Below are 25685 nucleotides of genomic sequence, written 5' to 3'. Positions count from 1 at the left end.
GGAATGTATATGGGTTTGGTAACTAACTCCTATCCTTGAAATTTCTGGTGGCATTCTATTGTTTCCTTTTTTTTTTTTTTTTTTTTTTTTAAAGAGAGAGAGAGAGAGATTTTATTCACTCTTTCTCTCTCCTCTTTTTTGGCTTATAGTGTTACTACTTTACTCCTTCACGCTTCTGTATTTCCTCAAGAATATGACCTACTTTGTCAGTGCACTTAAGATAAACTAATACTAAAGCCTGGTACGGAGGTTGTTAAATAAGAGGAGTGTCCAGTTAACAGTGTAAAAAGTGCGTAGTGTTCAGTACAGAGTAACACTTAAATGAATACACTTTTAAAAATTGTTTAATCTTTAAAAATTAGAGATGCAGGGATGACTGCTGTGCTTGACCAGAAGCATTATGTGGAAGAACTTAACCGTCATCTAAGGTAAGATTTGTCTGTCTGAATGTGCAAACATTCATTCTGTTTTCATTTTTCCACTGTGACTTTCTCTGTGCCATTCCTATAACTTTTTTTTCTAGAAGTTACTTAAAAATGTCTACATTAAATCAGGGGTGGGGAACCATTTTTTGGGTTAGGGGCCTCTGACCCACAGTAAAATCAGTCAGTGGGCTGCACACAAGTGAGAAGGGGGGGAGCCAAAAAACAGCCCCCCACACTAACGTGGCCCCTGACTATGAGAAGGAGAAAGACATTCCTCTCATACACCAGAGCCTGGGGGGTGGGATGAGGTTAGTATGTGTGCTCCAGCCTCACAGAGGGGATGACCCCTGAGCCTCAAGGACCAGATCCAGACAAGCTGGGGACCACCTCTGGCCCACAGGCCTGAGGTTCCCCCGTTGGGGTTGCCAGGTGTCCAGTATTTGTGGCTTTTGTCCAATTTAAAAAAAACCAAACAAAGTACCTGACATGTAAAATGTCCAGTATTTTCTATTTTTCTTGGACGGAAGGCCGCTTGGGACATTCCTCCCCTGCCACAACTGGTGGGAGTGAGGAGATTTAAAGGCGCAGTGACTTTTTTTTTTTTCTCTCCCTCCCCCCCTCTCCCCTCCCTGCCATGTTCAGTATTTTTTGTGAAAGTATCTGGCAACCGTATCCCCAGCCCTGCATTGAATGATTATGATTCTTTTCACAATACGTGAATTTCCAAAGGAAACTTAATTTCTCATCAGTTGTGAAATCATCTTCTTCTTCTTTGGATATTTTAGAACAAGTCTCTTTCAGCTTTGTACTTAGTACTCCACAGTCTCCAAATGAAAGCGATATTAATATTAATTAATATTACTGAGATACAATTTTAAAAAAAGGAATCTTGTTCAGTTTGATCATTTTATACAAAAAAAATCAGTTGCCTAAACTTTTGTGATCAGAAGATGGAACTATAACTGTGTGGATTCAAAATTATTTATCATACTCTTATTTCTAAATATATTCTGGCACTTATTACAATCTTAGCGGTGATTTTTTTTTTTTAAATGAAAATGCATAGTAGAAGTATCCAAGACTGAATCTGCATAACAAACGCAACTTTGGTGGAAAATCTAGAGAAGCTCTAATCATTCTGCTGTGAGCATCCCTCCTACAAATTAAACTTCTTTTTTGTATTCAGTGTATTGACTTCTTGGATGGCCATATGCATTTTTAAAACATTAACTAGAGAAAAGTAGTGGGTTTTTTTAAATATTTTTTGCTTTTTTCAGGCATTTTTGCTTACCTTGTTAAAAATCAATACCCTGCAATTTATTCAATGTATTTATATGTATGTTTTATTAATAACTTTATTAGAATTTTATCTATTTTTTACTTTAACATTGACAACACACTAAATTAATTTTTCCATAGCTTGTTTTGTAACTGTGCCTCTTGCTTCAAATGTTTTTAGCATGACTAGTTTACACTTGTTTAAACAAAATTCTTATCTTTCCAGCCACACCTATACCAGTACTTTCTCTTTAATCTGCACACTATATTGCTATTCAACAACTTCAGTGACGGAGCAAAATAAGTGTTGATTACTTCCATTTTAGAAATGACTGAAATCTCAGTAATGTTGCAGAATATATTCAGGTTTCTTAGCCAGTACTTTTTGCTTTTTTCTCAGACTTCATGTAAACAGACTGCACCAAACTTAATCTTATCCTAATCTAAAATGTGAACTGACTTACTTTTGCAAAAGAAAGCTAGTATTACTGTTCTAGATGTTAAAAATAAATTATACAATAAGCAAGAATACTTGTAGAAATATGAACAGAGCATTGTGGGTAGGCTGGAGAGGAAATCCAGTGATATATCTTCATTTTAACTATGACACTTTGCAGCTCTTCAGAATTACAATGAGCAGTATTTTTAACTCTTCTGACTAAATCAAGGATTACAGCTGACCTTGGGATTTTATCAGTGGTTAAACTCTGACAAATAGTTCTGTTAAAGATTTATTTTGAAGCAGGGCAATAGTCCTTGATCCAGCTGTGTCTATGGGAGACAACTGACTGGTACTACACGTGCTTAAAGTTAGTTGCTTTTGAGTGCTTTGCTGGATTGGTTCCACCAAGATAGCCCTAAATTCTTTTTCTGGGTGCATAATCTCTACCACTGGTCCCCACCAGAGATCTCCACCATAATTAAAAGTTAATTATTTGTTTTCTATTGCAACTTGAAATAATCCCCTGTAGATAATGAGATTATCCATATTGAAATACAGGTAATCTCATTGGGCACATCTATATAGTATGGCTAAAGCCAAAATAAGCTGCACAACCTCAGCTACATCAATAGCTTATTTCAGCCTTTGGCACTGTATATGCAGCAGGAAGTCTGTTAGAGCATTCTTTCTCCAGCTTCCCTTATTACTTGTAAAATGAGGGTTACAGTTCAACATTATTTCACCATTATGTCGAAATAACTGCTTCCTGTGTAGATGCGGACTATTTCAGAATAACGTTAGTTACAGTGAACCCTCGTTTATCGCGGTAGATAGGTTCCAAACCCGACCGCGATTGCTGAAAATCCGCGAAGTAGGGACACCATATGTACGTACTGTAAATAGAAACCGATAGGTCCCCCCACCCCCTACAAAGTTTCCCCTGTGATTAGCCTATACTGTATTGTAATTCCATATCATTCTTTAATGCTGCACAAAAGCCATCTGTAATGACGAATGATATGAAAGTATAAAGACAATAGGCAAGCACGATATGATACGGATATAAAAAAAGTCCGCGAAGTCGTGAATCCGCGATGGTCGAACCGCGAAGTAGCGAGGGCTCACTGTATTCCAAAAAAACTCTGATGTGTAGACATAGCCACTGTATGTACTTTTTCCACTTGACATTCCATTATCTACTGGTTACCTGTTAATTAAATGTTTGTGTCCGTAGGCTCAGATACATTACGTCAAAATCCAGATAATCTGGTAATTCAAAATCCGCACCATTTAAAAACTAAATAAAACTAGTACTATATAATTTTGTATGTGGTGCCATTTGTACAGGCTCTGTATTAGAAAAATACCAAGAAACTAAACATTTTACTAATGTAAGATGTGAGGACTAAAATATTTAAAATAGCAGAAAAGCCACTCTTTGACTTGGAAAATAACTTAGGTGTATGTTGGGGTTTTATGATTCTTTTCAAACTCAGACCCAAATACTGGACCATGCTCTGGTCCCTTTTTCACAGCTTTAGATCCATAAAGGTGCGGGAACCCAGGTATATCTGCAGCAGAACATGATTCAAGGCCACCGTAACTCAGAGCAGCCAGCTCAGAATGGGGCCTGAGAAATGAATGCAGTATGCTAATTGTAGGAGACTATTGATTGTTCCAAATATATGTCTTTGCAAGTTGATGATGATTTTTCTCTTTCTTCCTCACACCTTGTGAAAGAAGTAGTTGTCACATGCAGAGGCTAGGTTCCAGCTTGAATTTTTCATTCTTTTTACTTAAAACCAAATGTAATTTTTTGCCACAGTTGTACAGTTGGTGATCTTCAGAGCAAGATAGACTGTTTAGAAAAGACCAATTCAAAACTCCAGGAAGAGGTTGGTGGCTAATTTTATCTTTTTTAAAATACAAATGTGTTCTACAGTTAACTGAGAGAGTTTCATTATTACATCCCTAAAAAGAAAAGGAGAGTTTTGCTACTTATTTCTGTTGGTCCAGAGTTTCACCTGACATCTGGAATGCATTTCATGCTTGAGAAATGTGGGGGCTAATGGGACTAGCTTGAGTCAGAACACCATGAAAGCTTTCTCTCGTACAATAGCCATGGTGAAAAATGTGGTATAAAGACCTAGAAAGTTTTGGTTAATATATGTGGTGATGCAAGAAGACTCCTTGTTATACCAGAGATTTCAAGATGTCTGCAGACTGCTCTGTCCAAGTGTTCTTATAAAGCTTTTTTTCTAAACAAACAAACAAAAATCCAAACTTCTCCAATAATGAAGAGGCATTAAATATCTCATTCAACTTACTCTTCAAAATGTTTCTCTCCATAGTCACATCAACAGGACCTAACTCTGTCTGCACATGTTCTCATTTCCTATCTAAAACTGAGAAGAAAAACTAAAGCAAAAATGAAACAATGGAGGGGGGGAGGTTTCACACTTCAGTTTCCAACCAAAGAAACATTTGCCAATAACAATAAGATTCCCACCTTACTACAGTTCTCAACCTATGTGATCATTTAAAATAATCTTAGTGTGATTTCACACTTTTCATTGCATTCTGCAAAGTCTACCCTCTATTCCTGCTGGAGATATGACTGTGACAGCTCTGCCATCCACTCAAAGCATGTTGGGTCTAATGTCCGTGTGGCTTTATATTTCATTTCTGAGCATCCTAAAGATAATTATGTTGACAACCCATGATAGCCCTAATCTTGCACATCCCAAAGCTATGTATGATTAAAATAATGCAGCTCCTATGTTCTGTGCCAGAATTCAATCTGGTGTTTCCCGATGAGAAGTAAATGTAGTAACTCACCAAATTAAATAGCCCCTTAATAATGTAAAGCTTAGCAGGCACTAGTATTGTTTCAGTTAGCTGTATTATGAAACATACTGTACTAACTCTTATTTCTAACTATTTTAACTTGTGTGTTTAAATCTCATCCAGATTCTGTGCTCTTGTCTGTTTTTAATCACTACAGACTGGTGATTTTTTTTTTTCTTTCACCAGCTTGCAGCAGCAACTGATCGGATTGGTTCACTTCAGGAAGAACAGCAACAGTTAAAACATCAAAATGAATTCATTCGTGAGCAGAGTGAAAAGAGTGTGGAGGTTGGACACCCAATTAAGAATATGGAAATATTTTAAGACAGGAAGCCCTCTTTAGTATTATAGAACCATTGTAATTCTAATACTGTTAGTATGCAGCACATTGGTATTGAACATGGTCTTTCTGTTTAAAAATTTGCTTTTCGTATGATATACATTTTTAAAAATGTTAGTATCTAGTGTACAATATGTAGAGGTAGGCTGCAAAGGCGTGGGTAGGGTTTTTTTTGGGGGGGGGGGTTGTTTGTTTTTTTGAGAACTGAATTATCTTCAAAAGTCCTGTACTGTAAAAACCTTCATACTAATATTTATTTTTGAGAATTCATTTTAATATTGACCATTTTATTAGATGTAGGATCAATTCTGTGCAATCACAGGAAATAATTTTCTATTAAAAGAATGAATAAAAATATTTATGGTGCATAACCAAACTACAAGCAAACTTCAAAACTACCTTTGCCTAATGTTTCATGTAGGTAACCATACAGGATACAAAAATAGAACTGGATACCTATAAACAGTCGCGCCAAGGTCTGGATGAAATGTACAGTGATGTCTGGAAGCAGCTAAAAGAGGAAAAAAGAATTAGGATGGTGAGGACCCTACCTGGCAGCGGGTGAAGTGAGATGGGGGTGGGGGAGAGGGGGTTATCTTAATTTTTAGTGCTGTAACATTCTAAGCATGTAATACAGGAAGTGCTATGGATTACTTGAATCTAGGCTCATTGCTGCACAGTAGATTTTTCAAGCATCTCTCATAGCTCAAATAGGTGGACAGCAAACAGTCCATTTAAAAAAAAAACACAAAGAATACAATCCTCCTCTCTTGTGTGCCGTACCAATATAGCTGCTAGGTAAAGACTGTTCCAATGAATACTGTATTTTTTACTATTTTTTTTTTTTTTAACTGTCACTGTAAGAAAACAAACTGTCATTTTCTTTGCAGTCTTGCATTGTGGCGACTTACAACAATCAGCTCTCAGGTGGAGCATTTTCTCAGCAGTTATGGATTGGCTGGATTAAGACTTTCAGCTCCTCTAGCCAGTTTTTACCTAGCAAGAAATACCCAGAATGGAAAAGACAGACTTAAACATTCAGTCCTACCTTCTAGAGAAGGACTGCAAATAAAATAAAATAGAAGAATGCTGATAGCTACAATATACTGTGTGCTGCTTTTTTTTTCTTGCCATTCTTACTTACTCATGTTGTATTATTTGCACTGTCTGTCTCTTTACATATAATAACTCAACATCGTTCCTTGAACATAATGCACAAACAAGTTTTATATAGGTTTAGCACGATAGAAATTTCTTACATATGTTATGTGCCCTAAATAGCAATAACTAGGAAATCTCCTTCTAAGGAACTCGAGAAAGAGCTGGAGCTGCAGATTGGAATGAAAACAGAAATGGAAATTGCCATGAAACTTCTGGAAAAAGATACTCATGAAAAACAAGACACTTTGGTAGCTCTTCGCCAACAACTGGAAGAAGTTAAAGCTATTAATTTGCAGATGTTTCACAAATCTCAGGTAAACCTATCAAATTTATAGACAGAGAGAAATAAAAATGTTTTGGTATTTGGTTAACGTAAACATTCTTTGTTGCAAGTGTATGATTCTTTGTTACAAACTCATATGTGTTGTATCATTATGTGTTGGATAGTTTTACTGTCCAATAATCCACTGAGGAGGTCCTTCCCTAACACCTGTCTGAACTTTGCTTCCACAGCTTTCTCTTCCCACACGTTCTGCATTTTTATTGTAGATTAAATAGGCTTTGCTGTAAATTCCCTTTTGGAATACCATTTGATACCCTCAAGGGAATGAACTAAAGATCATCAATTTCTTGCACAGGGGGAGAATAGGGTCTCAGGAATCCTGATTATTGGTCCTCTGTTCAAGCCACTAGACTGCTTACATATCAGTTGCTTAGAGCAGATGGGCCATAAGATCAAACTGGTGATGGGAGTTACTTGCATTCTGCAGGATGGAAAAATAGAATCCCCTAGATTCTGTTCCCTAGGCTATGTCTAGACTGCAGGCTTCTTTCGAAAGAGGCTCTTTCGAAAGCATCTTTCGAAAGAGCCTCTTTCGAAAGAGAGCGTCTAGACTGCACGAAGAAATTTCGAAAAAGCGGCTTGCTTTTTCGAAAGAAAGCATCCAGTGAGTCTGGATGCTCTCTTTTGAAGAAGCCCTATTTACATTGAAGAACGCCTTCTTTCGAAAGAGGAACTTTCGAAAGAAGGCATTCTTCCTCGTGAAATGAGGTTTACTGCCATCGAAAGAAAAGCCGCGTTCTTTCGAATTAATTTCGAAAGAACGCGGCTTGAGTCTGGACGCAGGGGAAGTTTTTTCGAAAAAAGGCTACTTTTTTCGAAAAAACCCCTGAGTCTGGACACAGCCCTAGTGTCTCACAGGAAGTCAGTGAGAGATTAGGAAAGTAATTTACTTCCTGTTTCCTCCAAAATGGATAGAATATTAATCTAACTTGGCAGTATTATGAAGATTCCCTGATGTCTGTAAAACAATTGTAAATACATACTAAGATAATACTAAGGTACTATGGAAGTGTAATTTAGCCAACAAAAATTTGCCCTTGCAAATGAATATTTGCATACATAGTTGAATAACAGTGGGTTCTAGTCACTATAGTGAAGTACTTTTTAGTTCATCTATTCATTTCATTTTTCAGTTGTACCTATATTTTCACCACTTTGTGTATCTTCATTTACTTTTACTTCCAAAGTTACATATACGTCTTCCTGTTGTGGTCTCACATTTGCCCTTGCTTGTCCTGTCTCAGCTTCTGTATGTGCATCTTCACTTCCTTTTTTTTTTTTTTTTTTTTTCTTTGAGCACCATCACTGATGTCTTTAACTTACCCTCCAAGTTCACCCAACCCAATCGCTTCACTTTTTAGAAATACACACTTAGAGGAAGAGAAGCTTTTGATTACTTTGAATTTTGAAGTAAGAGAATAGTCCATCTGCTCCCGTGTATCTTCTGTTGAAATACTATGGTCTAACTAATGGTTTTTCTCATCCTAACCAAGTAGTTCTTTAAAAATGGTGTGGCTTGGGTTTTTTCACTTCTCCTTTATCACAGATTTGCATATGTTAAGTGACTGACTGTTAGCTTCCAAAGAGGAAACTGGAATGTTCCTCTTTTGCTTTTTAACTTTAATGCTATTTCAACTGATGCTCGTGATAAAAGGCAAACACTGACTCAAGATCTTTGAATAAGTCCTATAGTCATATCTTTTTTTTTTTCCTTTGCTTAGCTTTTTTTTTTTTTTTTTTTTTTTTTTTTTTTAAGGTGTCAACAGTAGTTTTATATACCCTTAATTCCCCTTAGCTTCTAATATAACCCTTTAATTACTGTCACCTTCCTTTCCTCCCAACCTATAATGTTCCCAATCCTCCATTGTTATCTCTTCCACCTTCAGTTACTTGATCCAAGAACCCTTCTTATGCCAGCTTCCTGACCTTTGCTCTCCCATTACTCCCTCTCTAGGACTACATTTATATTACTGCAGAAAGTCAACTTAAGGTATACAATTTCAGCTACTCCTAGTCTACACTAGGACCTTAGTCCGAAATTAGTCCTCCCCAGGCTGGTGGGTGGGGTTTTTTTTGTTTGTTTTTTGGGGGGTAAGTGATGCATCAATGCTGCCAAGCCCATTATTGCAAAATAAGGAGCTGTGGAATTCGAATTCTGTAGTCTTGCTTTCCATGAGGAATAACGCTATTCCTGACCTTATAAGTTTGACATAACGTTAAGTGTGGATGCTCCAGGGCCGCTAATTTGAACTGATTGGCTTTCAGGAGGCCTCCTGCACCTCCCCAGAGTGCTTCTTGGGGCTCTGAGTCCGAGAGAGCACATCCACATTAATGGAGCCTGCCTCAGACTAATTTGATTCTTTCCTGTAGTGAGCACACACAACTTCAACTTCTGGGCACCTTATTTTACAAATGTGAACTTTAGTAAATTCAAAATAATTTCCTAGTGTAGACATGGCCCTACTGAATAATGTAGCTAGAGTCAACATACCTTAAGTCGAGTTACCGTGGGGGGTCAACAGGAGAAACTCTTCTTGTCCAAGTCTTTAGAGCTGCTTAATTGCCAGTGGATCCCCGCGGCAATGTAGATATAGCCTAACTCTTCAAAGAAGAGAACACCTAGTACCATCTTGCCTTTTTCAGTTTTCTTATAAGTGCATCAAATTCTTCAAAATATCATTGTTTTTGTGTGTATGGGGGGGTGTTTGGGGGTTTTTTTTGTTTTGTTTTTTCCCTTTCTCAAGCACTAAACTCTGGCCCTAAACTTGTTGTTTTGGTTATACTTTGGAATATTAAAGAATACTTTGTGAAATTTATCTGTTCAAATTTCTTCCTACAGAATTCAGAGAGTTCACTGCAACAGAAAAAAGAAGCAATATCTTCTATTGAAGGAAAAACAAATCAGATGATGTCTACGATGAAACAAATGGAAGAGAGGTAATATTTACTGGCCCTTCATGCCTCCCCACCAACTCCACCCCTGTCTTGAGGCAGAGCTGTCAGCATAACACTTTCTTTTGCCTTCAAATAGATGTACTTACATCATGAAGGCCAAACTCTAGGCACTTCTCACACGATCCCCATAGAGTGTAAATATAAATGTATAGAAATACAGGTTGAACCTCCTAAACCCAGGACTCTGGTCTGACAACATCTGTGGTCCGGCAGGATCATGGATGTTGCCGGTCCAGAGACTCCTGGCACCCAGGAGTGTGAGCCGGTTGGGAGTCCAGCAGTGGGGAGCCTCTCCATTGGGACCAGCAAGCCCTGTCCTGGGGAGCCCCAGCCGTGTGCAGCAGAGCAGCTGCAGAGCCCTGACCTGGTGCAGCAGGACAGCCATGGAGCCCCATCTTCGGGGAAGCCCCAGCCAGGTGCAGCAGCAGTGGGGCAGCCACGAAGCCCAGTCCCTGGGAAATCCTAGCTGGGCAGGACTGAAGTGGAGCCACAACAGCTAAGGAGTTCTGTCTCGGGAGAGCCCCAGGCAGCAGCGGGCCGGAGCCAAGCCCAAGCCCCGTAGCAGCAGGGCTGAAGTGGAGCCAGCCAGAGGGAGGGGCAGGGTCTTGGGAGGCCAGTAGCAAGGGATCTCCCCTCATTTGGGACGGCTCAAATCCTGAGGGTGCCAGATCAGGAAGGCCCAACCTGTATAAAACTTACGCAGTTACTCTCCTTATTTGCCATACCCATGTATTAAGAGAAGCGCTAATGGGTCTGACACACTCTGCTGCCTGCCTCTGTCCTCATAGGCTGCCTCCCTGGTCCAGCTTCACAGCCTTCCTCCTCCTGAGCTCCAGTCTTTGCAGAAATTGCCAGTCAGTCTGTGACAGGCCACATTGATGCATTAGAATAATAAGACTATTCTGATGGATGAGAACAGGGAAACTAGGTAATAGAGACCAGTGTGATGGGGGAGGGGGGTTCCCTGTGGCTGTCTCAACAGACCCACTTCTGCCCACGTTTCACAGCAGTATGTGCTAAATTTCCCCCCCTCCACTGCCTCCCATCCCCCCAAACTTTGCATAGCTTCCAGCCATTCACACCACACCATCCTCTGCCCTATGTGTCAAGGTCTCCTGCTGACCTCCCTCTTTCTCTTTCTGCCCCTATACATGTAGATCTGGCCCACAACACATACTGCATGTGTAATGTATTCTGCATACACTCAGTTAAGGCATGCCCACTACCTCTGTGGATGAGCTAGAGCTTTAAATGTCCTATTGCTGTGCATACTCCTTTTCAGTTGCACCCATTTTTATACAGTGATACAATAGAATATTTAAAAAGTATCGTGTGTACTCAAAAATATTTTGTGCATTGATTATAATAAATGCACCACCCATCTTTTTTTTGTTTTAAGATTGCAGCAGGCAGAACAGGCTAAGCAGATAGTAGAAGGTAAAAACAAGAAGATGAAGCAAGAGTTTGATGGCAGAATTGAGACGCTTCAGCAACAACTCTCACAGCTGGACAGTCAATGGTACTTTGCTTACTTCTGTAATATTTTAATATAAAGAAGATGAAAGACGTTGAATTTTTTTAAGATTTATGTTTCTTCTCTATCAGTGGTAAAGAATAATAATTTACCATCCATGAAGAACTATTTATTTGCAATCATTAACTTTATGTATGTACACAGGTAAGATGCTGAATGGATGCTTTAATAATAGATTAAACCTGCATCTTTGCCTCTTTAATAACAAAAGGCTATGAACGACTAACTTCTTTCCCATCAGGGAGTGTGCTAGTTCTTCTGCAGATAAATACCTGACCCAAAAGGCTTACAGACTTAATGGGAATCATTCAGACAAAAGAATGGGAAAGGGTACATTAGGATGTTTTTGAGCATTCCAGGTGTTTTAACAAGTGTAATTCATATAATAATGCACTTAATGGAGGCATCTGTTATAATAACTTCAGGTTTTTGAGCATAAGGGATCAATGTCGCACCAAATGCTATGTGCTAAATCAGGGCTGGGCAGGATGTGGCCCGGGGACCAGATCCAGCCTGCCTTGCATTTTGATCTGACCCACAGACTGCATCTGGCCATTTTCTATTATTATCTTGCTGCCCGTGCTGCTGAATTTCCAGGCAGCCGCTCAGGCAACAGGACCCTATTTAAATGATGCATGGTTCTCAGGAACGACGCAACTGATAAGATGGGGTCATAATTCAAAATGATCTGGACAAACTGGAGAAATGGTGTGAGGTAAAGAGGATTAAGTTTAATAAGCACAAATGCAAAGGACTCCACTTAAGGAAGAACAATGAGTTTCACACATACAGAATGGGAAGTGATGGTCTAGGAAGGAGTACTGCAGAAAGGGATCTAGGAGTCCTAGTGGACCATAAGCTAAATACGAGTCAACAGTGTGACATTGTGTTGCAAAAAAAGCAAACATGATTCTGGGGTGCATTAAGAGGAGTGTTGTGAGTAAGACACCAGAAGTCATTCTTCCACTGTACTCTGCGTTGATTACTCAGTTGGAGGATTGTGTCCAGTTGTGGGCACCACATTTCAAGAAAGATGTGGAGAAACTGGAGAAGGTCCAGAGAAGAGCAACAAAAATGATTCAAGGCCTAGAAAACATGAGCTATGAGGAAAGGCTGAAGGAATTGGGCTTGTTTAATTTGGAAAAGAGAAGACTGAGAGAGGACATGATAGCAGTTTTCAGGTATCTACAAGGGTGTCACGGGGCGGGGGTGGGGGGATTGTTCTCCTTGGCCTCTGAGTATAGGACAAAAAGCAATAGGCTTAAACTGCAGCAAGGGAGGTTTAGGTTGGACATTAGGGGAAAACTTCCTACCTATCAGGGTGGTTAAACACTGGAATAAATTGCCTAGGGAGGTTGTGGAATCTCCATCACTGGAGAGATTCAAGAGCAGGTTGGATAGACATCTATCAGGGATGATCTAGACCAGGGGTGTCCAAACTTTTTTCAAAGAGGGCCAGATTTGAAGAAGTGAACATGCGTGAGGGCCGACCATTTTGCCTGACATTCTTTGAACCATTAAAATTAAACACAAATTAACTATTTTATGCAAAGTTTATTGCAAACGGCATACTTTTCATTTCGTCACATGGATGACAAATCTAAACAGGTGTTAAATCACTCTGCCTTTCATATCTGAAGGCCAGATTAAAAAAAAATCCAGGAAGCTGAAATATATGTCAGGAACATTGTAAAGTACATTACATATTATTGGTAATAGAGTTTGTCTGTCAACTTTTAAGTTCAAAAAATATGAACAGGAACATAACACCAAGTATACATGTTGTGCCCAAATATATTTATAACTGATTTAGACCAACTGACATTAACTGAGATTTTACAATGTATTCATCTCAATACATATGGATTCGTTGGGGGCCATAAAAGATAGATATTGCCAAATTACCTGGGGGGCCGTATTAAACCAGAACACGGGCCGCAATTGGCCCGTGGGCTGGACTTTGGACATGCCTGATCTAGACCATGCTTGGTCCTGCCATGAAAGCAGGGGACTGGACTTGGTTCTCTCGAGGTCCCTTCCAGTTCTAGTATTTTGTGATACCCTGACAGGAGCCAGAGCCATGAGCCCTTTAGTCACAGCAACCCCAGGCAGCTGCCAGGCAACAAGGAAAGTAGTAGGCCCATGAGCCCTTTGCTGTGTTTTTACATTCAAAGCCTCCAGACCCAGATAACTCTGAGGGGAGGCTAGTCCCCAACCCCATCACATCCACCCCAAGCTTTGCCCCTTCCGAAGGTGGAGCTGACTAGTGACCATGTATCAAAATTCATTAAGTGTGCCCCCCAACCCCAAAATTATTGCCTAACCCTGTGCTAAATAAACCATCAAATTTTAGATCGAACTGTAGGGTTTTCACTTTCCTTTCCTTTCATTTTTAGATGTCTCTTCATTTTCTAATAGGTCTGCCTTGGCAACCTGAACACTTGTGTGACCATACATCAGAAAATATTGTTTGTAATTTATTAGCACACTACTCTTCAAAGTTGTATGATAGCAGTAGTAAAAGTACCATTTCCCTCTTTCCCCTATTTGGACTGAGACATCTAGTTTTAAAAAGTAGCCCAAGTCTACTTGTCATTTTCAAGCTGCTTTAATTTGTGCCAGTGAATAATAGCTTCCAAGGAGACCCACATTCAGCCCGGCATTTTATACCAGATGAGTTTCCTAGCATAAGGTAATTCTCAGCTGCTGCCTTAAGGCAATTTTCAGTCCCCTTTGTGCTGCTGGAGTGGCACAAATGGGATTTGGGAGGGGTAAAGATCTGCCTCCATGTCTTCAGAATTGCAGTAAACAACCTGACATCCTGTTCTAGGACTGAAGATTTTGTTTATCTTCAACAAGATTAGTGTCCCTGAATGAGTCCTAAGAATGGTACCACTCTCATAAGCCAATCTAGAAATACATTTGTTTTTCTTAACTCTGAGCTTCAGCTGGATGGAAAGTGTGTTTGTGGAGAGAGATTTATTCACTGCTATATGGGTGGCCTTGAATCCTACTTATCAAAGTTCCTTCAGAGAACTTGGACAGCTTCCTTAAAGACAGCAACCCAGTATAGTTACACAGAACTATATGATTAATTAGAAATTTGCAAATGCCTCCCCTCCCACAAATACACCCACCAATATTTGATTCCTTTTACTTGCATAGAAAATCTCAAACTAGGATCCTTACAGCTCCTAGCTATATGCATGGACACTGCTTTATCCTGATAGAGATAAGATATATCTGGTAAAACATTTTTTTCCTAGGGGGTGACAGAGTGATATCATCACCGCACAGTCAGCCTATGGAACTCCTTGCCAGAGGATGTGGTGAAGGCTAGGACTTTAACAGGGTTCAAAAAAGAGCTATATGTGGTTAGGTCCATCAATGGCTGTTAGCCAGGATGGGTAGGAATGGCGGCTCTAGCCTCTGATTTTGTCTGGGTGACAGGAGAGGGATCGTGTGAGGATTACCTGTTGTGTTCCATCCCTCTGGGAAATCTGGTATTGGCCACTGTCAGCAGACAGGACACTGGGCTGGAGGGACTGTTGGTCTGACCTAGTATGGCCGTTCTTATGTCCCCCTGCCTTCTCCCTCTTTCCCCCCCTTCCTCCTCTCTGAGCCTGAGCCTGACCTCACTGTTTTCCCACAGTAGCCAGCAAGACCCCACATTGCAGCCATGACCGCTCAGGGGCAGAAGGGGGGAGGGTACGGTGCTTAGGACAGCAGCCCTGGGCTCCCAGCTGCGCTTATGTGCAGCAGCAGACTCTTGAGGAACTGGAGCATGGTGCCCTACTGCCCGGAGTCCAGCTGCCTCTGCGGGGACTCACCCCTCCCCAGAGGCTGCACTTCCCGTAGCTGCCAGAGCGCCCCCGAGCTGCCACACTGACCTGTCTGCTCCATGCCTTCTGCTTCTGGTGGGCAGACAGGCGGCCCTGGGCTCGGCGGGCAGGGCTGGGGCAGTGAGCAGCGCAGGTGGGACCACGCAGGGGAGAGGTCAGGACAACAGCTGCCTCCCCCACCCCAGCAGGCTGCTGTGCCACGGAGCACTGCATGCACACAGCCAGGGGTAGAGCCGGCCTGGTACGCACTATGGCCGACAGAGGAGGGGCTATGGTTGGGGGGAGAGAGAGGGCTGGGCTGGCCGGGGGTTGGGGAGGGAGAAGGGACCTGGGCTGGCATGGCCGTAGCCCAGCCCTCCCAGGTGGCTGTGAAGAGAGCCAGGATTGCCTACCCCCTGTGAGATAGGGGTTGGCAAGTGCAGCGAGCAAGGGACACAGCCCCCTAGTAGCCTCCAAAAGTTTTTAAATTGATTGTGGATTGGAAGCTTTATGGGATGCTGTCTTGCTCCTTTCTGTGGCTTATCCTGTTCCCAAATTTCATCTGATTCACTTTGAGTCAGTGCTCAAATTAAGAAACAAGCTTTTACTGCATTAAAAGGGTCTAGAATTTATACCAAATGCATATCCCACTGTGCTGCCAATTCTTATCCAAGTCTTTCCAGGATTTCACTGATGGGGCTAAGTACGCATGCGCATATACTCTGACTTGTAATGGTTTGTATGTTCAATACTTATTCATACATATGTAGGAAAAAGAAAACCTAACTGAATACAAATTCCACAACTCCTCCAACCCACACTTGCTGTGACCAAAGAAAAAGATTGTTGAACATAATTTTTTTATCTCTGTGTTGCTAAGAGGTGTCTCTTGCTCCTACCTCCGAGGACAATGTTTCCAGTTTTGCCCTCAGTTGGACAACTGTTCCTGCCTTTCTTTTTCTTAACTTTTATTATGAAAACAGCTTCTGTTAAAACCAAAATGTATTTTTTAACAGCTCAATTCTAGAGAAGGAGTTAAAATCTGAAAAAGAACAGAGACAGACTCTGCAAGGCGAGCTACATCAAGAGAAGGATACTACTAGTCTGCTAAAAACAGAACTGCAACAAATGGAAGGGTTGAAAAAGGTAAGTATTTTGGGATCATGGTGAGTGGTTTGGAATAGGGATGTTAAATATCGGTTAATTGAATAGTCTGGTAACCTCATGAAACTTTAACGGTTAGTCGACTGTTCTCTAGTCCCCGGGGGTGGGGCTGGCAGCCAGTGTATCAGAGGCAGCAGCGCGGGTTGTCAGGTGGGAGCTGGTCCCATGAGGGGAGCCAGTTTAAAAAACAGCTTCCCTTGCAGACCATCTGCCTGTTGGCTTATGCTGCTGCTTCTGAGAGAAAGGCAACAGCACAGTGTGGCAGCTGTGCCTGTCTAGGGTAGGTGTGTGCTCCCAGATCCAACATGAGCTGGAACTGAGCTGTGCTGTCTGCCTGCCTGGCTCTTAATACACTTGAAATGCAGAGCTGCAGCAGGGATAGGTCCCGGACACAGCACCAACCAGGACTGAGCCAGGCTGCTGGCCAGCCTGCTAAAAAGTTTCCTGGCAGGGAGAGGGAAATGCTTATAGTCTATACCATTAACCTATAAGATTTTGCTTATTGGTTAATTGACTACACTATTACATCTGTAGTTTGGAAATGAAGTCAACAGAAGCTGTGCAAAATTTTCCCACCTTGCCTTGAATAACTAGTTAATGTCTATAGACTTCCCCAGATTGCCCACTTGCTAAAGTTGTTACTGGAAAATGCCCAACAACTCAACTTACTTTGTGCAGGAAAACGCAGATAAGAGGAGTTTAGGGTCACTTAGGCCATGTCTACACTAGGAAATTATTTCGAAATTACTAATTTCAATTAACTCCTGATTTAACAAAATCAAACTAGTGTGTCCTCGCTACAGGGAAGCATCAAAATTAGTCCAAGGCAGGCTCCATTAATGTGGACATGCTACCTTGGACTTGGAGCCCAAGGAAGCACTGGGGAGTAATTAGTTTGACATAGCGACACCAGAGAGTCCACACTATATCGTTATTTTTAAATAACTGGTTTGGAATTAGTGTTATTCCTCATGAAAAGCAGAGGTACAGATTTTGAATTCCATGGCCTGTTATTTCAAAACTAACCAATTAGCCCGTCAAAAGATGGGATTTTCAGGTCTTCTCTCCTGAGCGCTCGTCCGCTCTCTCTCTCTCCTCCCCTCCCTACTGCCTCCTCCCGCTCAGCTCTCCTCTGCCTCCTGCTTCTCTCTCTCCATCTTTTTCTCTTCTCCCCCTCCTGCCTTTCACTCTCCCTTTCTCTTCTCCTCCTCCTCCTCCTCCCCTCCGTCTCTCCCTACCCCCCTTTCCCTTCCCCTTCCCCCCCACCGTGGCGCTTGGCTGAGGGCTGCCTGCTCATCCGGGCTGCCGCGACGGAGGGGGGGTGGGGTGGTGACGTACACGGCTGGGGCCAGGGCCGTGTACATCACCGCCCTCCCACCCCGGGGCAGCCCAAACAGCCCCTTGTGCTGCTGGCTCCCCCGGCGACCTGGCTGAGGGGCGCAGCACTCAGCTGAGTGCCACAGCAGGAGGGAAAGGGGGGAGGTGACATACTGGCCTCGCCCCCTGGCTGTGTACGTCACCGCCCCGCTCCCTTCCCCTCCCTCCGTGGCGGCTCGGCTGAGTGTTGTGCTCTCAGCCGGGCCGCCGCAAGGGAGATTGGGGCGGGGCAGTGACGTACATGGCCAGGGGCGGGGCTGTATACGTCACTGCCCCCCCTTCCTCCTCCTGCCGTGGCACTGAGTGATGCACCCCTCAGCTGGGCCACCACACGTGGGGGGCGGGGGGAGGGGATGGGGGGGCGGTGACGTAGACAGCCCCACCCCCTGGCCATGTACGTCACTGCCCCGCCCCAATCTCCCTTGCGGCGGCTCGGCTGAGTGTTGTGCTTCAAGCTCCCTTCTGCACCCCGCCTCTGTCCCACACCTTGCACCTCCTCCATTAATATCCTGGAATAGTGTGACCCTGAATCACTTTCCAAAATCTTGGAGTGGCCTCCCATCAAAAATTATTGCCCACCTCTGAGTTAGTGTGTTAATTACAGGAACTGCGAAAATTGCAAGAAGAGAAGCAGCAGTTAGAGAAGATCTGTGGAGAACAGGAACAAGCTCTACAAGAAATGGGACTACACCTTAGCCAGTAAGTTCTGACAACTCAAACTATGTAACTAAATGATGTTGGGGTTTCAAACTCAATAACATATGCTACAGTTAATGAGCATCCCAGTTATATAAATCAGATGTGTGAATTTTAGAAAGTAAGTATGGAAAAAGTATACACAGATTTTGGGCAACCTATGTTTTTTGGGTTTTTTATAATTCACTTCAATAGTACTACTTGCACAAATAAGGATTGTGGGTTTGGGACCTTCCCCCACCCCCCTTCCTGTAGTAGTTCCATCTGAACTGCTACATTTTATCTATAAAGTAGTCCTTATCTGATGTTAACATTGGAGCTAACTTCTTAAATTATTTTCCAGATCCAAACTGAAGATGGAAGATATTAAAGAAGTAAATAAAGCACTAAAGGTACTATACACTTTTTGAAAATGTAAATTAAGTATTATACATATTTTATTTTACGTGACCTCATGCTGAAAGTAATTCTTAAAATTGAGCAGTTATGGCTGTGGTAAATTACAAGTGTTGCAACCTAAACCAGTTTCAACTTCATATCTTTTCTCCAAGTAATTCATAACTGAATGGATCTTTCTTGCATATGTGATTGTTTTGTTTTAGGGTCATACCTGGCTAAAAGATGATGAAGCAACCCACTGTAAACAATGTGAGAAGGAGTTCTCCATTTCAAGAAGAAAGGTAGTGGTTTTCAGTAGATAATCTAGGAAGAATACCTTGGTGGTGGGGGTTTTTTTTGTTTGTTTTTTGTTAAAGCAGTAAATGAAAGAGAATTATAACTTGGTGCATCTCCCTTCTAATGTAGCCCAGCTCATTTGCCAGGGGGAAAAAGTATTATTTAAAAGTCTCTAATTCCACATCTTGTCATACATCCCTAACTAGAGAAAATAGATGTTACTGAGTAATAATCTACCCCTTTAATATGATGGGAGAGGGAGAACAAGTTCTTTAAAAATGTTAGAAACTGAATGTGTTTGTAAAAAAAAAAAAAAAAAACTGATTTTTTTTTTTTTTCATAAATCCGAATTTTGCGTGTGCTTTCGAGGCTGTTGCTTGATATCAGGAATTTGTAGTTTTCTGTGAGCATGATACACTGCCCTTGGAAAAACTAAGTTCAGTTCCCATTGTGGCTTCCTTTTCTAAGCAGCAAGAAGTGAAAGTGCTAAAAGGCAGTTTTTTAATCTTCTGAAAGAATAATAAATGCCTCAAGATACACAAATAGGCCCTTCTGGCTAAGCGGCTGTAAAGATAGCCTCCAGATTGAAGGCTGTATAGTCTCTCTCAGTGGAAGGAAGTGGGCCCTTAATTTGGGGAGGAAGCAGTGGATGGTGCCAGCAGGAGCTTATCACATCTTGCTAATTGCATGCTGAAGTTAAAGGTTAAACTGCACATTTATGCTTACTCAACCTTTATTATGTTTTAAACTGTCTTGTAGCATCACTGTAGAAACTGTGGTGACATCTTTTGCAACACTTGTTCCAGTAATGAACTTGCACTGCCATCCTACCCTAAACCTGTGCGTGTTTGTGATACATGTCATACTTTACTGCTTCAGAGATGTTCATCTAATGCTTCCTAATGCTTCAGTTGTTTCAAGAGGACCATTTGAATCCTGGAGAAGGAGCCATGTTGGTTTTTAAACTCTGAATTCCAATACCCCGTTTAGACTTCAACACTTCCCATTCTAAAACTGGTCAAGTAATTTAAAAGATCTAATGGTATTTATGGGAATTAGAAAGCTAATGTTTTGCTAATATATTTCATAATGAAATCAAGTAGGAGAAATTTAAAAAAATCATAGAAAATATGCTCAACCTGCTGAAACTGAGGTGAAAATTCACATTTCTGAGTTTTATAAAAAACTATTTTCTTTATTTAAACTTTGTACTTCACATTTGTACATCTGACTGATTTCTCTTAAAAAAAAAATCACCTTTCTTTCTCTCCCCCCCTCTCCCCCCTCCCCCGCACACAGTAACTCCCTGGTTCTACTGTAACTACTCACTTTTAATATACTCCACATTATATTATGTTAGTTATGTACAGTTTTGTATGTGGTCAAAGTAAGTTGAACATGAAAAGAGTCAGCCTTCCACAGTTTGTCTACGAAAAAAAGCTTTAGAATGCAAGTGTATAAATGAATGTGCCTTCACAATATACGTATATAGACTATATTTGTTTCTAAAGCACTTATGAATAAAATAGTGATTATGCAATAAAGTCTTTGTTAAACTATGAAAATGAACTTAGTCTTCACACTGTTTGGGTTTTTTTTAAATAAATAGCAATAAGTAAAATAAAAAAATCTTTAAAAATTTTATTTTGCAAAAAAAATACTCCTTGTAGACATCTGGATGTCTTGCAAACCAGTGTCTCCCCTCTCAGCTGTTGCGCAGGGGCATGTGCTCCTTCCAATTGTCTCATGCACCCCCTCTGCACAACAGCTGAGAGGGGAGACACAAGGTTCACAAGACATCTGAGGGAGCGCATGCGCAGCGTGTTCAAATGCCCACGCAACAGCTGAGAGGGGAGACGCCTGGCATGCCATGATGTCACATGCTGGGACTTTAAATTTTAAAACCATGCGGCCCAGCTCCAGGCCTGGCACATGGTCTGGGATCACGGAAGCAGCTGGGGCTGGGCCTGATCACAGACTCAAACTGGAAGACAGAAGGTGGGGGGGGGGAAATAGGGGGAAGGGGTGAGAGAGGAAGGGCTTGTGCTAAGGGGAGGGGGGCAAGTCAGGAGAATAAAGGGAAAGGCACCAAGGGACAGGGTGGAGGAGAGACAAATGCCAAGGGCGCCAAGTGGAGACAATGAGGAAAAGGGCAGTAGGGGAGGTGTCCGTGGGAGTGGGGACAGGGTGATGCTGGGAGAGGAGAGGGTAAGGGCATTGGGGGCTGGAGGGGGAGTTGCTGGGATAAGGCTTGAAAGAAGGGGGTGGGCATGAGGAAGGTGGGAATGGAGCAAATTATTTGTGAGGGAACAGGGGCATCAGGGAAAAAGAGGGCAAAGGGGCAGTGAGGGAAGGGGGGCACCAGGAGGGTGCAGTTGCCAGGGGATTCTGGGGGTGAAGCAGAAGGGCAGACACCTGCAGGGGAGGGACCAGCACCAGAGGAGAGAGGCAGGGCAGGTGTGTAGAGGGAGGTGTTAGGAAAGGGGATAGCTCACATGATCAGAGTGGAGCTACTGGAGGAGTAGGCACAAGGGGGAGAGAAGGGCTGGTGGAGGGGGGCAGGACTCCGGGCAGTGAGAAGTGCAGGAGTCAGGACAGCAGAGGAGCGAGAGAGGTTGGGGAGCAGCAGGCACCAGGGGAGCTGATGGAGTAAGGGGAGGAGACAGCAGGTGGTGGGGAAGGGGAGTGTGAGATTTAAAGGTGCCATGATTTTGGTGGGGGAGGGTGCTTTTTTTGCTCAATATTTGAACATCCACCCTTTTTATTAATGCAGAGTTTTATGTAATACAAAAACCATCATATTTAATATTATTTAATGTACAAATACAAACTAAGCCATGAAAAATTGTTGGCGTCCGCTACACTCTTCTGAAAACTTGAATGTGCTATTGGCCACAAAAAGGTTGGGGACCACTGCTGTAAAGGGTCTCTCAAAGCATTATGTGGAGGGAAATGGGGAAATTGCACATTGGATGCCACTGCTCCTATAACCTGTGTAGAGACTCTATAAGGTCAGGAGGTATTATCATGATCAGCTAATCTGATCTCCTGCCCATTGCAGGTCACAGAACCTCACCCACTCAGTCCTGTAACTTAACCTCTGGCTGAGCGGTTGAAGTCCTTAAATCATTGTTTAAAGTTCCAGAGAATCCACCATTTTCAACCTGCAAGTAGCCTGAGCCTCATGTTGCAGAAGAATAAGAAAAGACCACGGGGGTCTCTGCTAATCAAACTCAGGGGAAGATTCCTTCCCACCCCCAAATGTGATTTTGTTAGACATTGAGCCTGTGGGCAAGACCTACCAGCTGGACACTGGCAAAGAATTCTCTGTGGTAATCGGAACCCTCCCCATCAGAACCATAGCAGCCAGTGGAGATATTTTCTGCTAACAGTTGCACGTCAGCTACATGCCATTGCAAGCAGTCTTGTTATACTATAAGCTTAACTAACTCCTTTGTCTGCCCAGGGGTTGTCCCTCTGATATATTTCCAGAAAGTAATCCTGGTTCCCTTCAGTCTTCTTCAGGTTAAGCTACATAAGCCAAGCTCATTTTGAGTGGCTTTTCATAAAATCTGTTTTCTATTCCTCAGTTTATCCTAGTAGCCCTTCTCTGCAACTATTCCAAGTTGAACTCATCTTTTTTAAATATGGGAGACCAGAACTACACACAGTATTCCACATGAGGTCTTGCTAGTGCCATGTATAATGGCACTAACACTTCCCTGTTTCTAATTAAAATATTTCACCTGATGCCCTGCATTAGCCTTTTTCACAGCTGCATCACATTGGCAGTTCATAGTTCTCCTGTGATCAATCAATAGACTCACGACTTTCTCTCCCTCTCACTTCCAATGTTATGTCCCCAGCTTATATCATAACATGTTAGGCCCTCAATGCTTGCCCTTGCCCTTCACACTGTTAAATTTCATCCAATTTCTATTACTCCAGTTTACAAGGTCATCCAATTTTCTTATATGATATTCTGGACCTGCTCTGAGTTGGCTAAGCCTCCCTGCTTTTATCATTTGCAATTTTTATTACACTCCAACTTCTTGTGCCAAGATCAACAATAAACACGTTAAATAAGGTTGGTCCCAAGATCAATCCCTGAGGAGTTCCGCCAGTAACTTCTCTCCAGCTTGATCAGTCACCTTTTAGCATGACCCATTGTAATCTCCCTTTTAACCAGTTCCTTACCCACCATTCAGTTTTCTTATTAATCCCTATCTTCTCCAATGTAACTAATAGTTCCCCATGTGGATGTGTATTAAATGCCTTACTGAACTCCTGGCACATTTTCAAAGTGATCAGGATTGTTTGATTTAGTCTATTGTTGATATGTTGTAGTTTATACCAATTATAGTTTGTGGTCAGAAGTCAGGACACCACACCGGTGACAAATATCTCACACTGTCCAGTGCTGTCAGTTGTATGTGCTGCATTGGCTCTGTGCAGGTAGCCAATATAGCAAATGCCAAAAGAGCCCCCCAAAAACCATAAAATAAGGATCAAAGGCACCAGGTTTATTGTCAAATAAATGTAAGTAAATAGTTGTCAGCAGACTCTTTTGAACTACTATACCCATGTACCCCTGACAATGGACTCCACTCAGTCCGATGGAGGAAAGACATCCTCTCCAAGGCACATCTTTATACACAGGTATAAAGAAGTTACACATCACTCCTGACATATCAGCTTGCTTCCTTTTGAGGTTACCTAAATACTACCCATCACCTTACACCTGGTACAGGCAGTCCCCGACTTACGTCGGATCCGCACTTACGAACGGGGCTTTCTCGCCCCGGAGGTCGAGGTAGCGGATTGCTACCTGCGAGCTCTGGGGCCAGAGAGCCCCGTTCGTAAGCTGCTCCGGTGCCCCTGGTCTGCTGGAGACCGTCTCCAGCAGACCAGGGGCACCGGGCGGGTTCCCATGCTTCTGAGGCTTTGCCAGAGCAAAGCCTCAGAAGCGCGGGACCCCCCCGTGGCTGCGGCTTCAGTCCCGGTGCCTGTGGTCTGCTGGGGACCATCCCCAGCAGACCACAGGCACCGGGACTGAAGCCGCAGCCGCGGGGGGATCCCGCGCCTCTGAGGCTTTGCTCTGGCAAAGCCTCAGAGGCGCGGCACCCCGCTGCTGCTGCGGCTCTGCTCCCCGTGTCCCTGGTCTGCTGGGGGGGGCGGCTAGTGTGCCCCCCCCTCAGCAGACCAGGCTTTTGTTTTGGACCCTGGAGCAGAGCAGCTGGGGCGCTGCCGATTGGTCCTGCAGTGCCGCTCTGGGCACTACTGGACCAACCCGGCAGCACCCCAGCTGCTCTGCCCCAGGTCCTGATTCAGCCGCTGCTGGTCAGTTTCAGCAGTGGCTGAATCAGGACGCCTGGGGCAGAGCAGCTGGGGTGCTGCTGGGTTGGTCCAGTAGCGCCGAGGAGCGGTGCTACTGGAGCAACCCAGCAGCACCCCAGCTGCTCTGCCCCAGGCATCCCCAAGTCAGCCGCTGCTGAAACTGACCAGTGCTGACTGCAGGAAGCCCAAGGCAGAGTTGCCTGAGGCCTATAGTTTCCTACATCACTTTTTCCTTCCTTTTCTTGAAAATAGAAGTTATAGCAACAATTCTCCAGTCAAAAGATACAATCCCTGAGTTTGAAAATGTATTAAAAATTCCTGCTATTGGGTTTGCAACTTCATGCAGCCCTTCCCTTCAGATTGCAGAAATTAAGTAATTTGATAGGCTGCCTGTTTACCGATAACTGGCTAACCTTTTACATCCCTAGCCCCGTACAGCCATAAGGCCCTTAGCACTCACCAATACTAAACCTAAAATGGCTGGTTCAGCAATCTGTCAGATATCACCCCCAAGAAAAGCTGGACCCTACTATTAGCAGTAGTACTTTTCCTCCTATCTAAATTTTGTTAATAGTTGGAATATTCCCAGAAGTAAGTACCTTATTGGTTATTGATAAACGTGTGAAAGCATTGCATTTGGCTGTATAAAGAACAACTATTGTGGGAATGTCCAGAAAAGAGAATGTAATTGTTGATAATGGCAATATCTTTATACGTTTTGTTGCCTTCAGCAGTTAACTTGCTAATAGAAAATCATGTCAGATTGTCTCTGAAACTCAGTCTGTGAATAACACAGTTGTACTTTTTCCAGTACTAATTCAGTTGCTCAAAGCTGAATAGGTGTATGCTATTTCAGGTCATGTTGCTTCATTTAGATGATTTCCAAAACTGATAGAATAACCACATGGTTTTGCATTGCTTGAGGGTCAGAGAAAATGCTTTTTCTACATAACTAGCTCTACTTATATATATTGCTCTTTATTCTTTGGGCTACATCAGCCATGGCCAACCCTAGGCTCACGAGCTGCATGCAGCTATTGGCTCTCCCCCCCGCCCCTTATGGCAGCAAAAACGGCCCTCTCCTCCCGGCTCCTTGTGCTGACCTGGGCAGGGGAGCTGTCTGGCACGGCCATGAAAGATGCAGAATTAAAGATGGCGTCAGGAGCCTCGTGTGGCCATAATGCGTTTTCTTAAAGGGTTTTTTTGTTGTTGTTGTTGCTTTACCAAACTCAACCGGGGGCTCCTTTTAAAGGGGCAAAAGGGACTTTTTGTTCAACAACTTTGCCCTGG

At 42.7% G+C, this 25685-nt stretch overlaps 1 protein-coding gene across 4 annotated transcripts in view; it reads left to right on the top strand.

Annotated features, from left to right (window-relative positions):
• Positions 1-20627, top strand: part of RUFY1 (RUN and FYVE domain containing 1) — a 36296-nt gene extending 15669 nt beyond the window's left edge. For all 4 annotated transcript variants that reach the window (XM_075900503.2, XM_075900506.2, XM_075900504.2 and 1 more), the window contains exons 7-18: positions 363-428; positions 3971-4040; positions 5179-5280; positions 5754-5870; positions 6640-6807; positions 9676-9773; positions 11191-11310; positions 16163-16292; positions 18292-18386; positions 18727-18775; positions 18986-19063; positions 19818-20627. In XM_075900503.2, coding sequence (XP_075756618.1) covers positions 363-428; positions 3971-4040; positions 5179-5280; positions 5754-5870; positions 6640-6807; positions 9676-9773; positions 11191-11310; positions 16163-16292; positions 18292-18386; positions 18727-18775; positions 18986-19063; positions 19818-19961 — 1237 coding nt within the window. In that variant the 3' untranslated portion in view covers positions 19962-20627. The remainder of the gene's footprint in view (positions 1-362; positions 429-3970; positions 4041-5178; positions 5281-5753; positions 5871-6639; positions 6808-9675; positions 9774-11190; positions 11311-16162; positions 16293-18291; positions 18387-18726; positions 18776-18985; positions 19064-19817) is intronic.
• The last annotated feature ends 5058 nt before the right edge of the window (positions 20628-25685 follow it).

The sequence above is a fragment of the Pelodiscus sinensis genome, chromosome 16 (genome assembly GCF_052426305.1).
Source record: "Pelodiscus sinensis isolate ZL-2025 chromosome 16, ASM5242630v1, whole genome shotgun sequence".
Lineage (NCBI taxonomy): Eukaryota > Metazoa > Chordata > Testudines > Trionychidae > Pelodiscus > Pelodiscus sinensis.
The sequence above is the reverse complement of the archived record's forward strand: the minus strand, read 5'-3'. Positions and strand labels throughout refer to the sequence as shown.